At 36.1% G+C, this 17,831-nt stretch overlaps 2 protein-coding genes across 6 annotated transcripts; one reads left to right on the forward strand and one right to left on the reverse strand.

Moving 5' to 3' along the window:
- Nucleotides 1–5,086: 5,086 nt before the first annotated feature.
- LOC106084370 (biorientation of chromosomes in cell division protein 1-like 1) lies at nt 5,087–8,979 on the reverse strand. Of its 3 annotated transcripts, none has more exons than XM_013248004.2 (5): nt 8,944–8,979; nt 8,542–8,819; nt 6,688–8,486; nt 6,092–6,625; nt 5,479–5,723 (listed from the first exon to the last, which is right to left on the reverse strand). In XM_013248004.2, exons 2-5 carry the CDS (start codon nt 8,760–8,762, stop codon nt 5,581–5,583), a joined length of 2,697 nt encoding a protein of 898 aa, XP_013103458.1. In that variant the 5' UTR covers nt 8,763–8,819; nt 8,944–8,979; the 3' UTR covers nt 5,479–5,580. The 3 variants fall into 3 exon arrangements, with proteins under 3 accessions (XP_013103460.1, XP_013103458.1, XP_013103459.1); XM_013248005.2 differs by lacking the exon at nt 8,944–8,979 and adding an exon at nt 8,909–8,927; XM_013248006.2 differs by lacking the exons at nt 5,479–5,723; nt 8,944–8,979 and adding an exon at nt 5,087–5,423 and having other exon boundaries at nt 8,542–8,899.
- Nucleotides 8,980–10,698: 1,719 nt separating this feature from the next.
- On the forward strand, nt 10,699–16,815 carry LOC106084366 (nuclear receptor binding SET domain protein). Of its 3 annotated transcripts, none has more exons than XM_013247994.2 (7): nt 10,699–11,206; nt 11,303–12,956; nt 13,101–14,974; nt 15,033–15,694; nt 15,753–15,878; nt 15,945–16,236; nt 16,337–16,815. In XM_013247994.2, exons 1-7 carry the CDS (start codon nt 10,951–10,953, stop codon nt 16,510–16,512), a joined length of 5,040 nt encoding a protein of 1,679 aa, XP_013103448.1. In that variant the 5' UTR covers nt 10,699–10,950; the 3' UTR covers nt 16,513–16,815. The 3 variants fall into 3 exon arrangements, with proteins under 3 accessions (XP_013103448.1, XP_013103449.1, XP_013103450.1); XM_013247995.2 differs by having other exon boundaries at nt 16,379–16,815; XM_013247996.2 differs by having other exon boundaries at nt 15,945–16,351.
- Nucleotides 16,816–17,831: the final 1,016 nt, after the last annotated feature.

Genomic DNA, 17,831 nt, shown 5'->3' on the forward strand with positions numbered 1-17,831 from the left:
ATTTTATTGTCATGTTAACTTCTTATTGTATGTATTATAAATTATTTTTGCTAATGTTTTGCTTTTTTTGAGTAGTATTTATTTAATTCCTGATTTACATTTAAGAAAAATTTTATGAATTGCTAATAAATGAGCAAATAAAATTAAAATGAAGTAAATAGCAATATCATCAAGGCGTATATATATTTTTAAATACGCCTTGGACAAAATATTACTCATACCCGGGCCCCCTCGAAATGATTTTTTCTAAAAGTAAGATTTCACAACATATTTTCAAACATTTTCCTCTCACTTTTTCTAAAGACACATTTTTTGTTTTTAAAGACAATGTTTTAATGATTTTTTTTTTTTAAAGACCAAACTGCCATGTTATTTTTTCAGAAGATGAACTCTTTGTTTTAAACAAAAAACTATTAAAATTTTCCTTTAGGCAAAATCTTTATGGAATTTTTTCCAAAAAATTTGTTCCGAAAGACGAATATTTAACAAAAAATTCTCTTTGACATATATAAATATGAATGGACCCTCCCCCTTACCCAAATTTTCTGAAACCCAACCCCATAACAACCCTAAATCGGACATATTTACCGACCTTGGGAATATGGGACTCAAATGAGAGGTATTTGCGAGTAGAATACGAATTTGTGGGGGCAAGTTTCTGGGGGTGCACCCCTTTCGCTAAACAGGACTTATTTAATGATCATGGCAATAGGGGGATCAAATAAAAGGTATTTAAGTGTAGAATACGACTCTGATATACAAATGTGGGACCAATTGTATGGGCGCCGGCCCCTCCAAAAACAACCCCCAAAGAGGACAAATTTACTACAATAGCAATATGGGGCTCAAATGAAAGGTCTTTGGGAGTAAAGCACGAATCTGATATCAATATTTGGGAAAATTTGTGTATGGGACCACCCCGACCCCATAACACCTCCCATATAGAACGTATAGCTGACCATTCAAATATGGGGCTGTAATAGTAGAAGTATTTTAGAGTAGAACACGAATCTGATATATATTTTCAGGGTCAAGTCACTGAACGGCCGCCCCATCCCCCAAAACACCCCCGAAACCGGTCATTTTTGCCGACCATGGAAATATGGGGCTCAAATGAAAGGTATTTGGGAGAAGACCACGAATCTGATATCAACATTCGGAACCAACTCTCTAGGGGACGTCCCACCCCCATAACAACGCTCAAAAATAACGTATTTGCTTACTATAGCAATTTTGGGTCTTGGGTCTCGATATTGATAGTTTTTAGAGCCCATACTCTAAACCGGACATATTTGCTGACTATTGCAATAAGGGGTTTAAATGAAAAGTGTTTGAGATTAGAAAACGAATTTGATATCCAATTTTGATCCCAATGGCAATATGGGGTTCAAATAAATGATATTTGAGAGTAGAGCATGATGCTGATATATTTTCAGGGCTAAGTGTTTGGGGGACCACCCCACTCCTCAAAACAACCCTAAATCGGGACACCACGTCAATGTGGGGCTCAACTGAGAAAAAACGCCGTTATTTTTTTCTTGAAAAAGATAAAATTTTCAATCACATTTTATACTTAAAATTTTTTAAGATTCAATAAAAAAATTATTGAATCAATTAATTTTTTAATTGAAAACAACAAAAAATTCAATCAAGATCGAAATTGAAAAAAGTTCAGATTCAATTAAAAAAATAATTGAATCAATTAATTTTTTAATTGAAAATTGCTTAAATGTCAATCACAATGTAATTGAAAAATAAATCCGTGTTCAATTAAAAAATGATTGGTTCAATTACTTTTTTAAATGAAAACATTTTTATTTTCAATAAAATTTTTAATTAAAAAAATGTTGATGATATATTTTTTCTGTGTAGTAAAATTGGCGTTAGGTGGAATGGACAATGTCAGTATAGTCATCGCTCCTATTGGATAATAAACATCTTCGGCCACAATCTCAATCTGTCTATTGGTATGGTTAAAGGAAAGAAACATGTGCAATGTTACGTTCTTAAAATTGCATTACGTTCTTAAAAGGTACATCGTAATACAAATTACGTCAATATTCTAGTCTTTCAAAAATTTCACAATTTGTGGTTTTTGTTCCTAACACACGTCGTGTTGATCTGGAACATCTTCATTTTCGTATTGTGATTGGAAAAAAGCCTCAAAGCTGTCTAGTCCAGTCTTGTAAAGAAGAAATGAGTTACTTACGATTCATCTGCATTCTGCTCTGCTTCAGTAGTCACATTTTTGTGTAACATTTCAGGGGAACTTCGAATAAAGGTAGAGTTCCATACTATGCGCGCGCATTAAAAAAGCAACTCAACAAACATATACCACAAAAGCAACGCTCAAAATTTAAACAATTTTTAATTTTGATGCCTAAAAACTACCTATGGCAACACAAAATAACGCTCGAGTTCAATAGTCAAGGTTACAAATTGTTAAACTATGACGCCTAAAACACTACTTCACGTATGGCAACATAGAATGACGCTCGAGTTCAAATGTGAAGGTTAAAAATTTTTTAACTTTTGCGCGTTGCTTTTGTGGGATTTGTTTGCAGAGTTATATTTTGCGCATAGTATGTGGAGTTATATACCTCGCACTGCACTTATGCATGCTTACGCGTGCATGTCAGAAAAAATTAAAACAGGTTGGTTTGTATTGTGTGAGTTACACAACAAACGAACGCACCCACCTGACAGAATGAGTTTACCAACTATGATTTGAATGTTTGTTTGAACCAAAGGCATTAATTAGAGAGGGTCTTAATAGTACAACTATATCGATTTCATTGGTTAACAAAATCTTTTAGGTTGTTGTTGTTGTTATATCAGTTTATTGTGTTCTATCTTTGTCTGCTTGATTCTGTTGAGTGTAAAGAACCAGGAATCTGCGACTAAGATGGGGTGCGTCCACAGGGATCTGGTTCTGAGTCGAGTGGGTCTGGCCGGACAGTTAAACAGGTGACGTGTATCGTGCGGTTCTTGGTTACAATAGGGACATACATCCACAATCCTTGCTCTGCAGGAGTTGAGGCGGCTGCATCTGCCAACGTAATTGAGCCAGAACTACTATGGTTTGCCGCGGGAGGTCAATTTCTTCATAAATCTTACCTAAATCTTACTGTAGATGACGTAAATGTAGGTGAAAAATCCAAGTCAACTGTTTCAACCGTGATTCAATTTTTCTGCTGTCAATGAGACTTCAAACAAAAGTCATTAAAGGAGCAATATGGACAGGAAGATGGAATATTCACAGAAAAAATATATATCTAAATTTGAGCGATTAAACATGGTATTGATTAATAAAAAATTTTTCAAACACGGTGTTAATTGCTTTAATTATTTTTGGTATAGGCATTCGATAGTCTTGTATCACGGCCAGTGATTGGTAAATAAGGCATACGTTGCACATATTTTTAATTGTACGAATTAAATTGTTATTTAATAGTATAAATGGTGTATTTGTGACGAAGATTATATTGTGTTTCCTTTCATACATATGTAATGCGAAAGGAAGTGCGAATGAGTCGAATATATGACCAGTTCCTATCACATATAGGCACAAATTGGAGTGGCTAGGCAACAAAATCAAGAAAATTTTAAGTGTGGCTCTTATCTCTACATAACATGTATTTTTTGTTTTACAATAATTTTAAAGTTAAACAAATTTATTGTGAAAATGTTTGCGCTGAAATAGTGTAACGCAGAAAAATGCCGTATGTGAAGATGTAGAATGGATAAATGCCGAACGCAATAAATTGGAGGGCATTGCAGAATGTTAATATATTCTTATTTTAATATTTTATTTACCATATGTAGATTATATTGACTTGGGCGCTGAGTATGAAGATGACACATGTGGGTCTAATTTCGTGGTATTCCATGCAAAATGCTAAGATTGGCATTTATTCGATTTATGTTAAATACGTATATATACAAATTATATTGTTTATAATACTCTTTACACAGGTTGCCGCCGACAACGAAAGAGGCTCAATATGGAATCGACCATTTTTCTTGTAAATAATGACAATTATTTTTTTTTTATTATTATATATTATTAGTAACAACGTTTTAAAAAAAAAATTGCAATTTCAAATGAATGGTTTATTGAATTAATACCCACTTTAATTGAATTTTCGAGCTTTTCATAAATCCAAATTGCAAAATTGTTATTCAATGATAGATCCGATTTCAGGAAATTTTTTAATTGAATGTAAAAATTTCTTAATTGAACATAGTTTTTCATTTTTCTGCGTAGCCACGCTAATGGTTGTGTTCTTTTGAATTACATCAGGAATGGACAAAATGAAAAAATGATTGTGTGGGAGAGAAGCAAGAAATATATATTTGGCGAATTGTTTTTTATGTTATTAAAAAACAATTTTAATTCGTGCATAAACAATAGTATTTTAACCAATCACAATACAAAACAAATCATTCCTTGTTTAAAAAATTTTTATAAATTAATACCATGTTTAATTGGTCAACTTTAGCTAAATATATCTATGTTATAACAATGCCTCTGTTGTTACTGCTTCCTCTCACGCACTCTCCCGCTCTCTTCTTCTGGCTAATAAAGTATGCGAACGACTTCCAGTAAAAATTTGTGCAAATTTGCACAGATTTTTTAGTACACAAACACACTTTGTATGAATCCTAGAACACATCAGATAGTTTTTATGGTGTCAGTTTTTTGAAAGCTTATTTGATTAAGTAGGTATAGCAGCTCAACATTACGCCCTAGGGCAACTTAAAACTGTTGTATGTGCCGTGTTCATAGGAAGGAATTGGTTCAATAACAAATTACGTAATTATTACTTTAAACATTTTTAAAATGTACATTTTGATTTAAAGTACATGGGGCTATGACCAAGATCGTTCCAAAACCAAAGGAAAGACATTTAACGAAATATTTGATTTGTACATCTAGATACGTATGTATATAAGGAAAAAGTTAAACTGAATCGTTGCAAGTGAAAAAAATCTATTTTGTATTTGGTACCTCTATGAATAAAATGAAATAAAAAATTATCTTAAACTATCCAAATTTGATGCAACAAATCACTAAGACTCGCAATTGCTTCTTTTTCTGTTGTATTATTTCAAACATTTTAAGTTGTATTAGGTAAAAGCTAGAAATATGCATACAAAAATATTACTTCATACTTTTTGGAAACGTTTGCAGCGTTTTCATCTTGCTTCAAGGTTATAGAGCAGCTGTCAGGCCCACAAAGACTGTATCATCCCAACAAACGGTTGTCCTACAAATCAGCTATTCTACGCGATCGAAACACGTTCGATCGGGTGACACAGTTTTGGCATACGGTTCGATATACAGAGGGCACCGCCCAACAGTGATCAGGAATTGCACGAAACAAATGTTGATACATCCATCTTGAAGTTTTGACTCATTTCTGAAAATTCAAAGATTTATTCTCAGTGAGGTATGTGAATGATAATAGGTACAAGTCGGTTGTGAACTCAAGCATTTATTCAAAGTATAAATTGTTCAAAATAAATTAAAATGTAAACAATATATACAACATATTATGAAACAAAGAAAAAAACTGGTTAAATGAGAGAATCCATGCCTCGACGCCTAGAACGTTGACCCAATATCGGACGTGGTTTATATAAATCATCACTCGAATATCGTTGCTGTTGCGAAAGCTTTTCCACTGCCGCCTTATGTCGATCCGATTTTTTAGACAGTGCTAGGGAACAAAATACACGATAAGCATGAACAATTGGTATCAACTCGTATTTTTTAAAAATGCCGATTCCTAATCTTCGTATAAAAGTGAACAAATGAGCATACTACATATGAAGTTAAATGACTGCATATGTAAAAGCGAACATTTTTTGGACGTATGTACATAATTTGTAGACAAGAAATGGTACATGTTGATAATGTGACTCTAAACTTTACAGCTTGCACTGCTTTCATATCCAACTGAATTCTGATATGAATAAGTGGACAAGAATTAAATCAAAGTTAACTCAGTATGATAATCAACCCATCAAAAAAATCGAAGGAAATTAGGCAAATAAAGAGGTACAACGTATTTAAGACTTAACATACCCGAATTTTTGTCAATTTCTTCGTTCTCCTTTGAGCTAACACTAATATCTGATGGTGAAGGTGACGTTTTTAACACAATATTCTCGCCTTTGGCAATTAGACAACGTTTTTCCGGGGTCTTCTCGAATTCTTCATAATTCGAACTTGATTTCCTTTTCAAGGAACAGGTAATATTGTGATTATAGTCATCTTCACTTGATAACACTTCGATCCCCTCATCTACAGGTGAATCAAAACGTAAGCTATTCACTGCACGTCGACACAAATCCATTGTGTGGTTGAGAAAGCTTAATTTATCTAGAAATGACTTCTGCATGTCTTCAAAGTACAAAAGATCGGAACATTTATCTATTTCATCAAGGTCCGCAGATTGATTTGCTTGAGCCAGTGTTAAGCCTGCCAAATGGCCTTGTGTGTTCAGGTCGATACATTGTGTCTCCGGATTCTCCAAAAGGTTACTCAATATTACAACATTATGGTTTCGTTTACATTCTTTATTGCCATTCCGTGAGGACACCTGATCTTTCTGAACATCTATAGTGAAAAAATTGATTAACTTTAAGAGGGAAATGAACTATAAGAATGACTGTTTTTACCATTATTTTTAGAAGGCGCCTCTCCAACATAATTAGATTTTGATTTAGATTTTGAATTAGAAATACTTGATTTATTGTTTTGTGAACCAGATCTTCCGCCGCCTCCACCGCCGCCGCCGCCGTCGCCTCTGTCTCCTTCATCATTTGAGTCGGTGGACTTTCGTCGCTGTAGTTTCTGTTTAGCCTCCTGATGATCGTCCTCCTTGCTGCGCTTCGATGCTGAGGATGATGAAGAGTGGTCTCTGTGGGAACTCGAAGATGTGTGGCGTTTCTCGGATGAAGAGTATGAGGAATGTTTTCCATATTTAGACGAGGAATGTGAAGAATATAACTTGTCTGCTTCCTTTTCATTTGATGATTTATTATGTGAGGACGACGAAGAATACTTGCTTGATGACGATGATGAATGTTTACCGCTACCACCTGTATGGTGTCTACTGTCCTTGCTTCTATAACGATCCCTCTCCCTTTCACGTTCTTGAGATCTTCGGCGCTCTTTCGAATGTTTCTTGTGCTTTGAAGAAGAGGAGTGCTTCACGGAATAATCTCTTTCGTTCTTTTGGGTTGTCACAGGGGATGGCGTAGCCGCAGAACTTTGTGAAAAAGTCGGTGTAGGAGTTGCAGTGGGTGTTTCGGTAGGTGTAGAAGTTGATGGGTATTTCGGCGTTGTAAGCTGCAGCGACTTCTCTTCAACCCCAAAATCTTTTCCCTTGTCGTTGGGAACCACCTGTTTTGAGTTTATTGTAGGAGTTGATGTTGAGTCCTCAACACTTGAACCAAAACTTAGTTCCTGAGCGTTAGGTGTCCTTTCCATGTCATCTTCCTTTTGTTCCAAACTGGAGTTATTGTTGCCCGTAAATTCAAAAGTATCGTTTTTATTTTCTGTTTTGACGCATACGGATTCGGAGCGCTTATTCTCATCAAGTACAGAATAATCTTGGGACCCGGACAAATTTTTACGCTCCGTTCCTTCAAACTTTATCTCATCTTTTTTTATATCAAAATGCAACTCAGCGTCTACAATATCCTTGTTGCCGTTAGTACCATTCGGTTCACTAGAACTTTCATTAAATTTGGGCATTTGAGCTTCTTCAGATATATTTGCTGTCACAGCATCTTCCTGAGAGCTTCGCGGCGGGTCATTTTTTGTCACAGGAGATAAGTGTGTATCGCTAGATACGCTTGAATATTGCGAATCTTGAGAATTTCTGCAGTCCATTGATCGACTGGTGTCTTTATCTATATTTGATGCAATATAGTCATTTAAATGCTGATTATTAATATAGTCTTTTGCTTCCGTCTTGATTGTAGCAGCACTGTAATCTTCCTCCTTAAACTTTCGTTGCATAGTTACACTTTCGATTTCACATTTCATTTCAACGGCTTCCATCTTTAGCTCAATGTCGGGATTGTCGTTTACCAGTGGTTCAAAGGGCGGCGATTCGTCGTCATCTACCACTTTGTCGTCCATTTCCATGTCAACTTCTGTTTTGTCATCGCCTTCGATTTCGGATTTAACTGTAGCTTTATCCGAATCAGGACTTACTTGTTCCAGATCGTTTGGTAATAAACTACATGTTTCTATTTTCAAGGGTGGTGGTGGAGCTGCCAATGGTAACGGAGGGGCAGTTAAGGGATGCATCAACGGAGGCGGTGGAGGATCATATATTTTCTGTGGCGGGGGTAGACCCAGAAATTTGTATGCTATTTCTTCTATACGGGGTTGAAAAACACTGCCAATTTTGGGATTCACCACCTGATCAACTATTCGTTCCACACCCACATCTAGAAATCCTGATCTACAAATTGAAAATTTATGAAAACTGACTTTAGCATAAACAATGTACAGCTTACTCGGTGATATGGCGCCTGAGCTTTTCTCTTAGTTGATTTTTATTCAAGTCTGGAGTCCACAAAATCCCCGACAGAAACTTCTTCACTGATGTGTCAACACGCTGTCTGAGATTTTGATAGGCGGGCTTTGTATCCACATCCGCCATCGAATCTTTACGGAATTCATCGAACACCCCCTGCGACTTAACTTCGTGGACAATTTTCTCCACAAGGTTATCCATCACTTTTTAATTTTTAATCTTCAAAGCAATATTTAATGTTGCAGATTAAGCACGCTCCTGCAGCAAAAAACCAAATTAGAATTTTTATAAAAATAAGTTTCTGGCAAAACGAGCAAAAAGTTGAAGTTTTCCAACTACTAAATTACCACGAAAATGTTGGTGAAAAAAAAACCAAACATACCAACATACCACAGAGATGTTTTAACAGAATAGGTAAACAAAAACAACAATGAAATCAGATATACAACCCTGTGCGAATGGTAATGTAAATTCCCACTAGGCTGTAAAGCTTTTGAACACACTCAAATTGGCATTCTACTTTTATTTTCATTAGAGGTGTTTTATTTACCCTTTAAATGTGCAATTATGAGGTAAAGTCATTAGTACAACAACAAAAATCTACCCCCAACGAAACTACCTCGAATGGCCGTAAATGATTCGTTTTTTTATTATTCTCACTGTTATAAGTTATATAAGCGCAATTTTCCAAAAGCCTTTATCGGCATCTTCCCCTTTTATCCAAATATTGTTGTTGTAATTGCAGACCAAAAGCACAAAAAAAGTGTTTGTGGATGTTTTATAAATAAAAAAGTATTTTTTAAATAAAAATAAAAATAAAAATACTGGAAAGAAAAATAAATATCACTTCAACTCAATCAATCTGTACGAAATAATAAGGTTTGTGAAAGAATGTGTTGTGATTTTGGTCTTGCATTTACAACAACAATAGTTGAATAAAAGTGGAGGATGCTGACAAAGGCTTTTGGAAAATTGTGCTTATTTAAGTTATAACTGTGAAAATACTACATTTTCTAATTATTTTTACAAATAAATTCTGCATTTGTCTCTTTTTAAATTGTTTTGTGCTTCATTATATTGGGTTGCCCAAAAAGTAATTGCGGATTTTTTAAAAGAAAGTAAATGCATTTTTAATAAAATTTAGAATGAACTTTAATCAAATATACTTTTTTTACACTTTTTCTAAAGCAAGCTAAAAGTAACAGCTGATAACTGACAAAAGAAAGAATGCAATTACAGAGTCACAAGCCGTTGAAAAAATTTGTCAACGCCGACTATATGAAAAATCCAATATATTAATTACTTGCCCCGTATATTTAGGTCTGTTTTCGAAAGATCATTCTGTATTCATGTGACCATGAATACAGAATGATACGTGTGTTAAGAATCTTTTCACACACGAATAATGTATTTCGCTTAAAACTTTACTAACTTCTATTCTACAGATCAAACTTAGTGTTGTTGCTTGAATCTTTTTGTATCGCTAACATGAGACTTGTTAAAAAATCCAACAGTTTACATTTTTGCATAATCTTGTTATGGCTGGGGAGCCAATTAATCTGTGAAGTATTTAATTTTTTAATGTTTATTTAGGAATATATATTGTTGTAATAAGTTTCTTGGCCGAGGAGGCTTATGTATTACTATTAAGAAATAAATAAGAAATAAATAAATAATTACGAAGGGTTGGGTTTTGGTTTAAATTGCCAAAACATATATGAATTTCAGTACGACCCACACACTCCCATTTATGTGTACCCTTGCTCGTAAGCTGCTGATAAAATGTTTGATGCCGTACTAATTTCTATATGTAAATGGCAACATTTTGGCCAAAGAAACCAAAAAAATCGAATGCGGTAACCTTGTCAATCCACCGAAAGAACGATTTTCGGAATTTTTTCCGTAGAAAAGAACGTAGTACCAGCCTTAAATGAAAAAACATGTTATGATGAAACGAACACATTTCGGCAAAATTTTCCGTTTGTTTTTAAGTAAGTTTCTCTGGCGCACCCTGTACTTGCCTGTACGCGCTGTATTAGGAATTGGTTGTCAGGGTTGCTAAACTTTTTCAAAAAATTACAACCGTGAAATCAGTGTGCACCAATTTTGGCGCGGTATTGTTGCCAGCACCCATCACTACCAACAACAATTATAACAAAAAAAGTGGCGTTGAACGCAATTTTTTCGATTTGGAGATTTATTTGTGATTAATAAATTTATAAATTTTACTTGTTGCTTCAAAGACATTCTGAAAAGCATTGTGTTTTGGAGAATTATGTGTATCGAACTCACTGAAAAATAAACCATAGTTTTGAAGAGTGCAAATATTTCGGTGATCGAAAGCACGCGCTGAAGTAGCCAGAAGAGAAACAAAACATCCACGCTCAAGATGGAAAACGAAGGCGATAACGCTTTAAATGATTCTACGGCGACGGTAGTCAAAGGACGACAACGTCGAATAAGAGTATTGCACCAGAACGAAAGAGACAGAAATCAGGAGAATATTGATGAGTCGTTCAAAGAGTCAAAAATTTCGTTGTCAGAGTCAAATTTGGAAGAGGAAGCCAAAAGTTCGACTAAAGTCGAAGAAAAGCAAACATCTAGATCAAGCACACCAACTACTGTTAACTCATCGACACCTAGAAGTAAATACATATTAAAACTATTTCAATCATAAAAATACTCTGTATACAAAAGGTTTACTGTTTTTTTTTTCTTATACATGTTTTTATCACTCTTAGGAAGAAAGGACCCACTAGCACATCTTCATTCCAACCTTAGTCCAAAGTATATAGGATTTGTAACTACTACAACTAGTTTGGATAACAGTTGCGAAGAGGGAGGAACACGAAAGACGCGACGACGAAATAATATAAGTAGTAGCGCAGACACGTCTTTAACGAAGAACAACTCAGACACAGGCGACAATATGGCTGCCCAATTATTCGGAACTCATGACACTTCACTGGGTTATGTTCGACGTGTACCCAAAGATGGAAACGACTCGCCAGAGGTGAGGAATAGCAGACGAAAAGAATTTGTCAGTCCAATAGAGAAACTGTTGAAAAAGAATGGTTCAATTGTTGACGGCGAAATGCTACCTGATGATGTAAATGCCAAAAATAACAACAAATCATCCAAGGAAGACTTTGAACTAATAGAATTAGATCCCAAACTGGTCGAAGAAACACCCTCAGTAGACTATGAGAATGTAGAACAACAATTAGAAACAAATGATGCTGTTACGACGAATGAGGATGGGCATTTTGGGTGCTTTGAAAATGTTAACCAAAGGCTAAATGACGACAAAGATTCTTCTGTTAAACAATCATTGGGGAGCGATAAAGATTCAAACCTGTCGACGTTTACAGATGCAAGTAATTCAACTGAACTATTGGTCCCACAATATTCGAATACTATTGAAAATAATGAGACATTAACTTGCGCCATCATGGTCGAATCTCAAAGCCCTACGAATATTTCTGCAAAAGAATCATCTCTCGATATTCAAACTTCAGTTTCAGAGCAACTGTGTAAAGTTTCTTCTGATTCGAACAATATAGTGAATATCAACTCTAATATTGGTGCTGTTTCTGGCACGGAGCCAACGGGAGAACATAAAAATAATGCTGATGCCATTGTCATGATTAGTGATAACAATATAGTAGATGATCACATGAAAAACATTGTTGAAAGTGACGACAAAATAGAAAAGTATGCCTACGAAAGTATTGAAGGAAAATCCGCACTAGAGACAAAAGATCTTTCACTTGATGGCAATAAGAAATCTAAGGAATCCCTACAAATCGATGAAAAAGACAAAGAAGTCGATGAAATAGTGCAACAAACAAACCATAGCAAAGTTGATTTAGAAAGTGTCGACTCGGAAAGCAATGCAGATTTTGTCGAAACAGTTGCGGCCAAGTCACCATCCGCTGTCAGCATGGATAGCGCTAAAGGATCCTCTATAATAAATGATGGTTCCTGGATGACGTTTTCAACAGGGGACTTATTTTGGGGTCAAATATATAACTACTGCTATTGGCCATGTATGGTTTGCCCCGATCCGGACGGCAAGTCCATAACGACCAAAGAAAACAACATGTCTGGCGATCATCACGTCATGGTCCATGTCCGTTTCTTCGCCGACAATGCCCGCCGCAATTGGGTAAGACGGGAAAATCTAATGCCTTTTACAACGTTACAACAGTATCAGGAACGGTTGGAAGAATGCCGCGAAAAGTATGGAACCAAAAGTTCAAAATTCAAAATGTTTGTTCCAAAAAAGAAACAGGAATCGGTTTGGTACGAAGCAGTAAATGAGGCTAATGCAGTTGCTGAAGTTCCGTACGAAGAACGCTTAGAAAAATTTTATGAAATATTTGACAAATCCAAGTAAGTAACAACAAATACACGTCTAACTAAAATATTTGTTTAGTTTCCCAATGATTTACATATTAATAATTGATTTACGCCATTTGCAATCGCAATATTTTTGGTAACAATTCGTGATTGGTTTTCTCATTGGGTTCCTTCCAGAATTACACAAAAAAATAAGCAACAACGTCGTAAATCTATGTATATACCAACGGCACGACATTTATCTGCGTCGGATGGAGAAAGCTTCTATGGATCACAAGAAAATGTAAATAATCTATCTATCCCAACAAATGCCATGAAACGTGAGCGGTCCACGTCTCCATTTAGTCCGGCCTATTCGCCTATCAAAAACATGACAGCTAAAAAGCGTAAACTGAGCGCAGACATTGTAATGGTGACCGATTCTGAAGTTATTAGTACATCCGATGAATATACCTCACACAGAGACGATCATGCGGCAGGTAGTATGCAAACCTCCAATTCTTCTCAAATCGTAAAAGCAAGGAAATCTCTGCAAGACTTGGAGATGTTTAATGGAATTGAGTTCCAAAGGTTTTACATAGCAATGAAAGATTATGTGTTAGAGGATAATACAAACGAAGAACTGGACAAAAGTTTAGTTGTGGCAGTGCGTAATATCTGGGCTCTTAAGCAGTTAAGTCGCCAGCAAATGCTTACGCAATTGAGTGTTTCGCCTGCAGCTTTAACAGCAGAGTTAGATTCTGTGGCAAATGATAATGTTAAACGTCTTTCGAATCGCTTGAGAGATATTATGCTACGTAAGTCCCTTCAATCCCAACGATCGTCTCTGGATCTAACAACCGACACTCCAGCAACTTCAAAACAAACCAAGGATTCGGGCGCTATAATAGAAAAGCCAAAAAAGGTGGTGAATCGTCCTATTTTAGAAGTTGTGGATGATATTTTCGAATTGGACAGAAGATATCTTTTTAAAGGCATGGGTCGTGATCCAGTATGTAAATATTGTTACAAACCCGGTGGGAATTTGAGGAGATGCTCGAAGAATTGTCATTCCTGGATGCACATGGAATGCATTACTAAGGACTTTTCTCAAAATGGTAAAATAAGGAAATCGCAAAAACGTTCACTTGCCACTCCAAAGCCCGCCACAGATTCTGCAAGTGAGGAGATTAGCAGCAGACACTCATCATCTACACAAGATTTGTCGACTACAGAAAATATCGAAACGACATTGACGGCAACATCTCATGTCACTTCGGAAACTGAGGCTGAAGTTATATGCAGAGAGTGTGCCAACAATGAGCCTATAAAGTGCATGGTGTGTAATCAAACCGACTCTGGTAAATTAGAGGACCCTCTAGTAAAATGTACCATGGGCCAGTGTGACCGCTCCTTCCATCCTGCCTGTTGTAAATATTGGCCTCAATCAAAAATTACCATTTCTAAAAACCACATACAATCATTTCGTTGTCCATCTCATGTTTGTCATACGTGTGTTTCTGACGACCCAAAAGGAAAATTCCAACAGTTAAGCAATGCGCGATTAACGAAATGCATTAAATGTCCGGCCACTTTCCACACAGACTCAACTTGCATTCCGGCAGGCTCACAGATCCTAACAGCTGCTCATATTATTTGTCCACGGCATGCCAGTCTTAAGCATGACATGACTATCAATGTTAATTGGTGTTTTTTCTGTGTGCGTGGAGGTCAAGTTGTATGCTGTGAGACGTGTCCTACAGCAGTGCATGCACAGTGTCTGAAAATTCCAATAGATCCCAATGAGGGCTATATATGTGAAGAATGTGAGTCTGGTCGCATGCCACTTTACGGTGAAATGGTGTGGGCGAAATTTACACAATTTAGATGGTGGCCAGCCATTATTTTACCGCCAACGGAAATACCGCAAAATATTGCGAGAAAGCCACACAATCCATCAGATTTTGTTGTCCGATTTTTTGGTACTCACGATCATGGATGGATTTCACGACGCAGAGTGTACTTGTATTTGGAAGGAGATAGTTCAGAACCACCAAAGTCGAAAACGTCAAGTAAGTTTGAGTTTGTATGTGTGTGTGTGTTTGCTATTGTCAATTTTCCAATTAATAGGTTTGGACATTAGCTATAATCGTGGTGTTGAGGAAGCGAAACAAGTTTATGAGATTATCAAAGCGAAAAAGCTTCAACAACGCACTTTAAACGAAAACAAGGAGAAGCTGCACCCCCAGCCATATGTACGAATTAAGGCGAATCGACCAGTTCCGCCAGTAAAGTTGCATGTGGACATGGACAGCGTCAGTAAGTGCGATTGTGATCCAAATGATGAGAATCCTTGTGGTCCGGACACCAATTGCCTCAATCGTGTACTCTATCACGAATGCAATCCAAAAGTATGTCCGGCTCGTGATCGGTGCCAGAATCAATTGTTTGAATCTCGCAAGTCCCCTCGACTTGATGTTGTATACATGAAGGAACGTGGTTTCGGCTTAATATGTCTGGAGCCTATTAAAGCTGGCTCTTTTGTAATCGAGTACGTAGGAGAAATAATCAACGATAATGAATTTCGTTCCCGAATGGCCCAAAAATCATTGGATCGCGATGAAAACTTTTATTTCCTTTCCGTGGAGAAGGATTACATCATTGACGCGGGGCCAAAGGGCAATTTGGCACGTTTTATGAACCACTCATGTGACCCTAATTGTGAGACACAGAAATGGTCGGTGAATTCGTTGAATCGTGTAGGCCTATTTGCCATAAAAGACATACCTGAGGTACGATTTGTATATAGAACGCATAAACATTTTTAAAATAATTTTTTACGAACTTCAGAACACCGAGCTAACATTCAACTATCACTGGGATGATTTGTTGGGCAATGAAAGAAAAACTTGCTACTGTGGTTCCAAAAATTGTTCCGGAGAAATTGGTGGAAAATTAAAAGAGAGTGAATCAAAGGTAGTTTTTGGTGTAAATCATGCTTGACATTTTTATTGTTTTTTTTTCTGCATTGACATATTGCAGGAGTCAACTCCTGGCGTTGACGATTCTAACCCAAAGGTGGCTAAAGGAAAATCTAAGAAATCAAAAATGAAGCCAATAAAACGGTTACCCAATAAAGCAACCATCGGAAAGCGTAAATCAACGTCGAAAATTAAGGTAAATGGCGTCATGCACAAATCAAACAAATTGGCTTCAGCTGCTGCCCTAGCAGTCACATCAAATGTGCCGGAAGCAATCGCAGACAAGGATGATGATGAAACTGACAGGGAGACTACTTCCACCAATATTTCGCCATCTCCAGAAGATGCAATTTGTTAGTGATCTTACTTCTTAACTAACATGTACAATACTTTTATTTTTATTTTTATATTTGTTTTTTTTTTTTATTTTTTGCATATACGTAAATTTCCCAGCACGTACCTACCTAAGCCTTCGACTTATATTTTTCTCTTCAGTTTCCCATTTGCAACCACTAAGGCGAGCTGTGTACGTTTTTCACATGATTTCTTCAAGCATTTTAAAAGTTGATTTTGTTACCCCTCTGACGAGATTTGTTAGACTTTTCATGGAGTTATTGCTTTTTAATTAGGTATTATACAACCAGGTTTACATTTAGAATTAATTTAACCTCACATATATCGTTAACGTAATAGGTTTTGCACGAACAAACCATAAATATATATTTATATAATTCAACTATTACATTAAGATACCGAGGTCATCAACTTGCGTTTGTTCATTTATCCAATACCTACATATATCCACATACAATATAAGCATAAATAATCGTATAGGAGGGTTCATACAATCACTGTACGTAATTATTATTATTATTATTATTATTATTATATTTCACGTCGGTTAGCTGCTGTTATACATTCATTTATTCTTTAAGGAAATATATAATTTTTTTTTTTGGTTAAATAAAACAAAAATAACTACATAATAGTTTTCCTATGTTTTCGTAATCATAACCAAACTTTTGGCAGGGATAAACATTAGGTAAAATTAGGTTAAAGTGGCAGTGGCAGACTGAGCTTGCTACCAACTCAGCTACCGCGACGCTTGTATATATGGATAAAAAATGTATTAAAATAATAGATTTGCGGCCGGAAATATGTTTGCCCCGGTTCCATAATATAATGTTCAATGGGAAATTCGCAATTTTGATAATAACAAATTTATTGGAAGGGAAAAGTTAAAGTGAAATCCGGAAAATAAACGAATATAATACAACACATGCACCATTCGAATATAGGAACCTTCATATTTTCATTGCATTCCATTTTTATTAATGTAATAAAGAAGCCAATCAGTAAACTGTGGTCTCAACAATAGTTTTCCGTAAAACGACATATCTCCGGAGATTATACGAAGAACCATATTCCGGTTGGCGATAGCGTAGTCGAATTTCGAAATTTGTACAAAATGGTATTATGGTTGTCGAAGAAGAAAATTCGTTTAGATTTTTGGTTGAATTCCACTGTCAAATTTGACGAAAACGATCGATATATAAGTTAATTTAAATGCATTCTAAACTATATCACTCCTGCTTGTCGAAAGATTATGGAACCTACTTTATATAATTTTTTTATTTACCCCAATATAATATAATAAGAAAGAGATTAACGTCTTCTCTGAGGATGGCAAAATGCGCATCGTTTGGGTGCCGGGCCATAACGGAGTAAACGGAAATGAAAGGGCAGACGATTTGGCGGTGAAGGCCAAAGGACTGCCGTCAATAAACTTGGTTAACCCGAACGTTAACCCGGTCGACGCAGTCCGATTTAAAGGAAGGGAGCAACGAATGTGCATGCAACATTGTGGAACAGCGAAACGGTCGGTAGGACGGCGAAAATCCTATGGGGGGATCCAGATCGTGAGAAGACGAGGCTATTACTGAAAGGA

Source organism: Stomoxys calcitrans, chromosome 2 (genome assembly GCF_963082655.1).
Source record: "Stomoxys calcitrans chromosome 2, idStoCalc2.1, whole genome shotgun sequence".
Taxonomy (NCBI): domain Eukaryota; kingdom Metazoa; phylum Arthropoda; class Insecta; order Diptera; family Muscidae; genus Stomoxys; species Stomoxys calcitrans.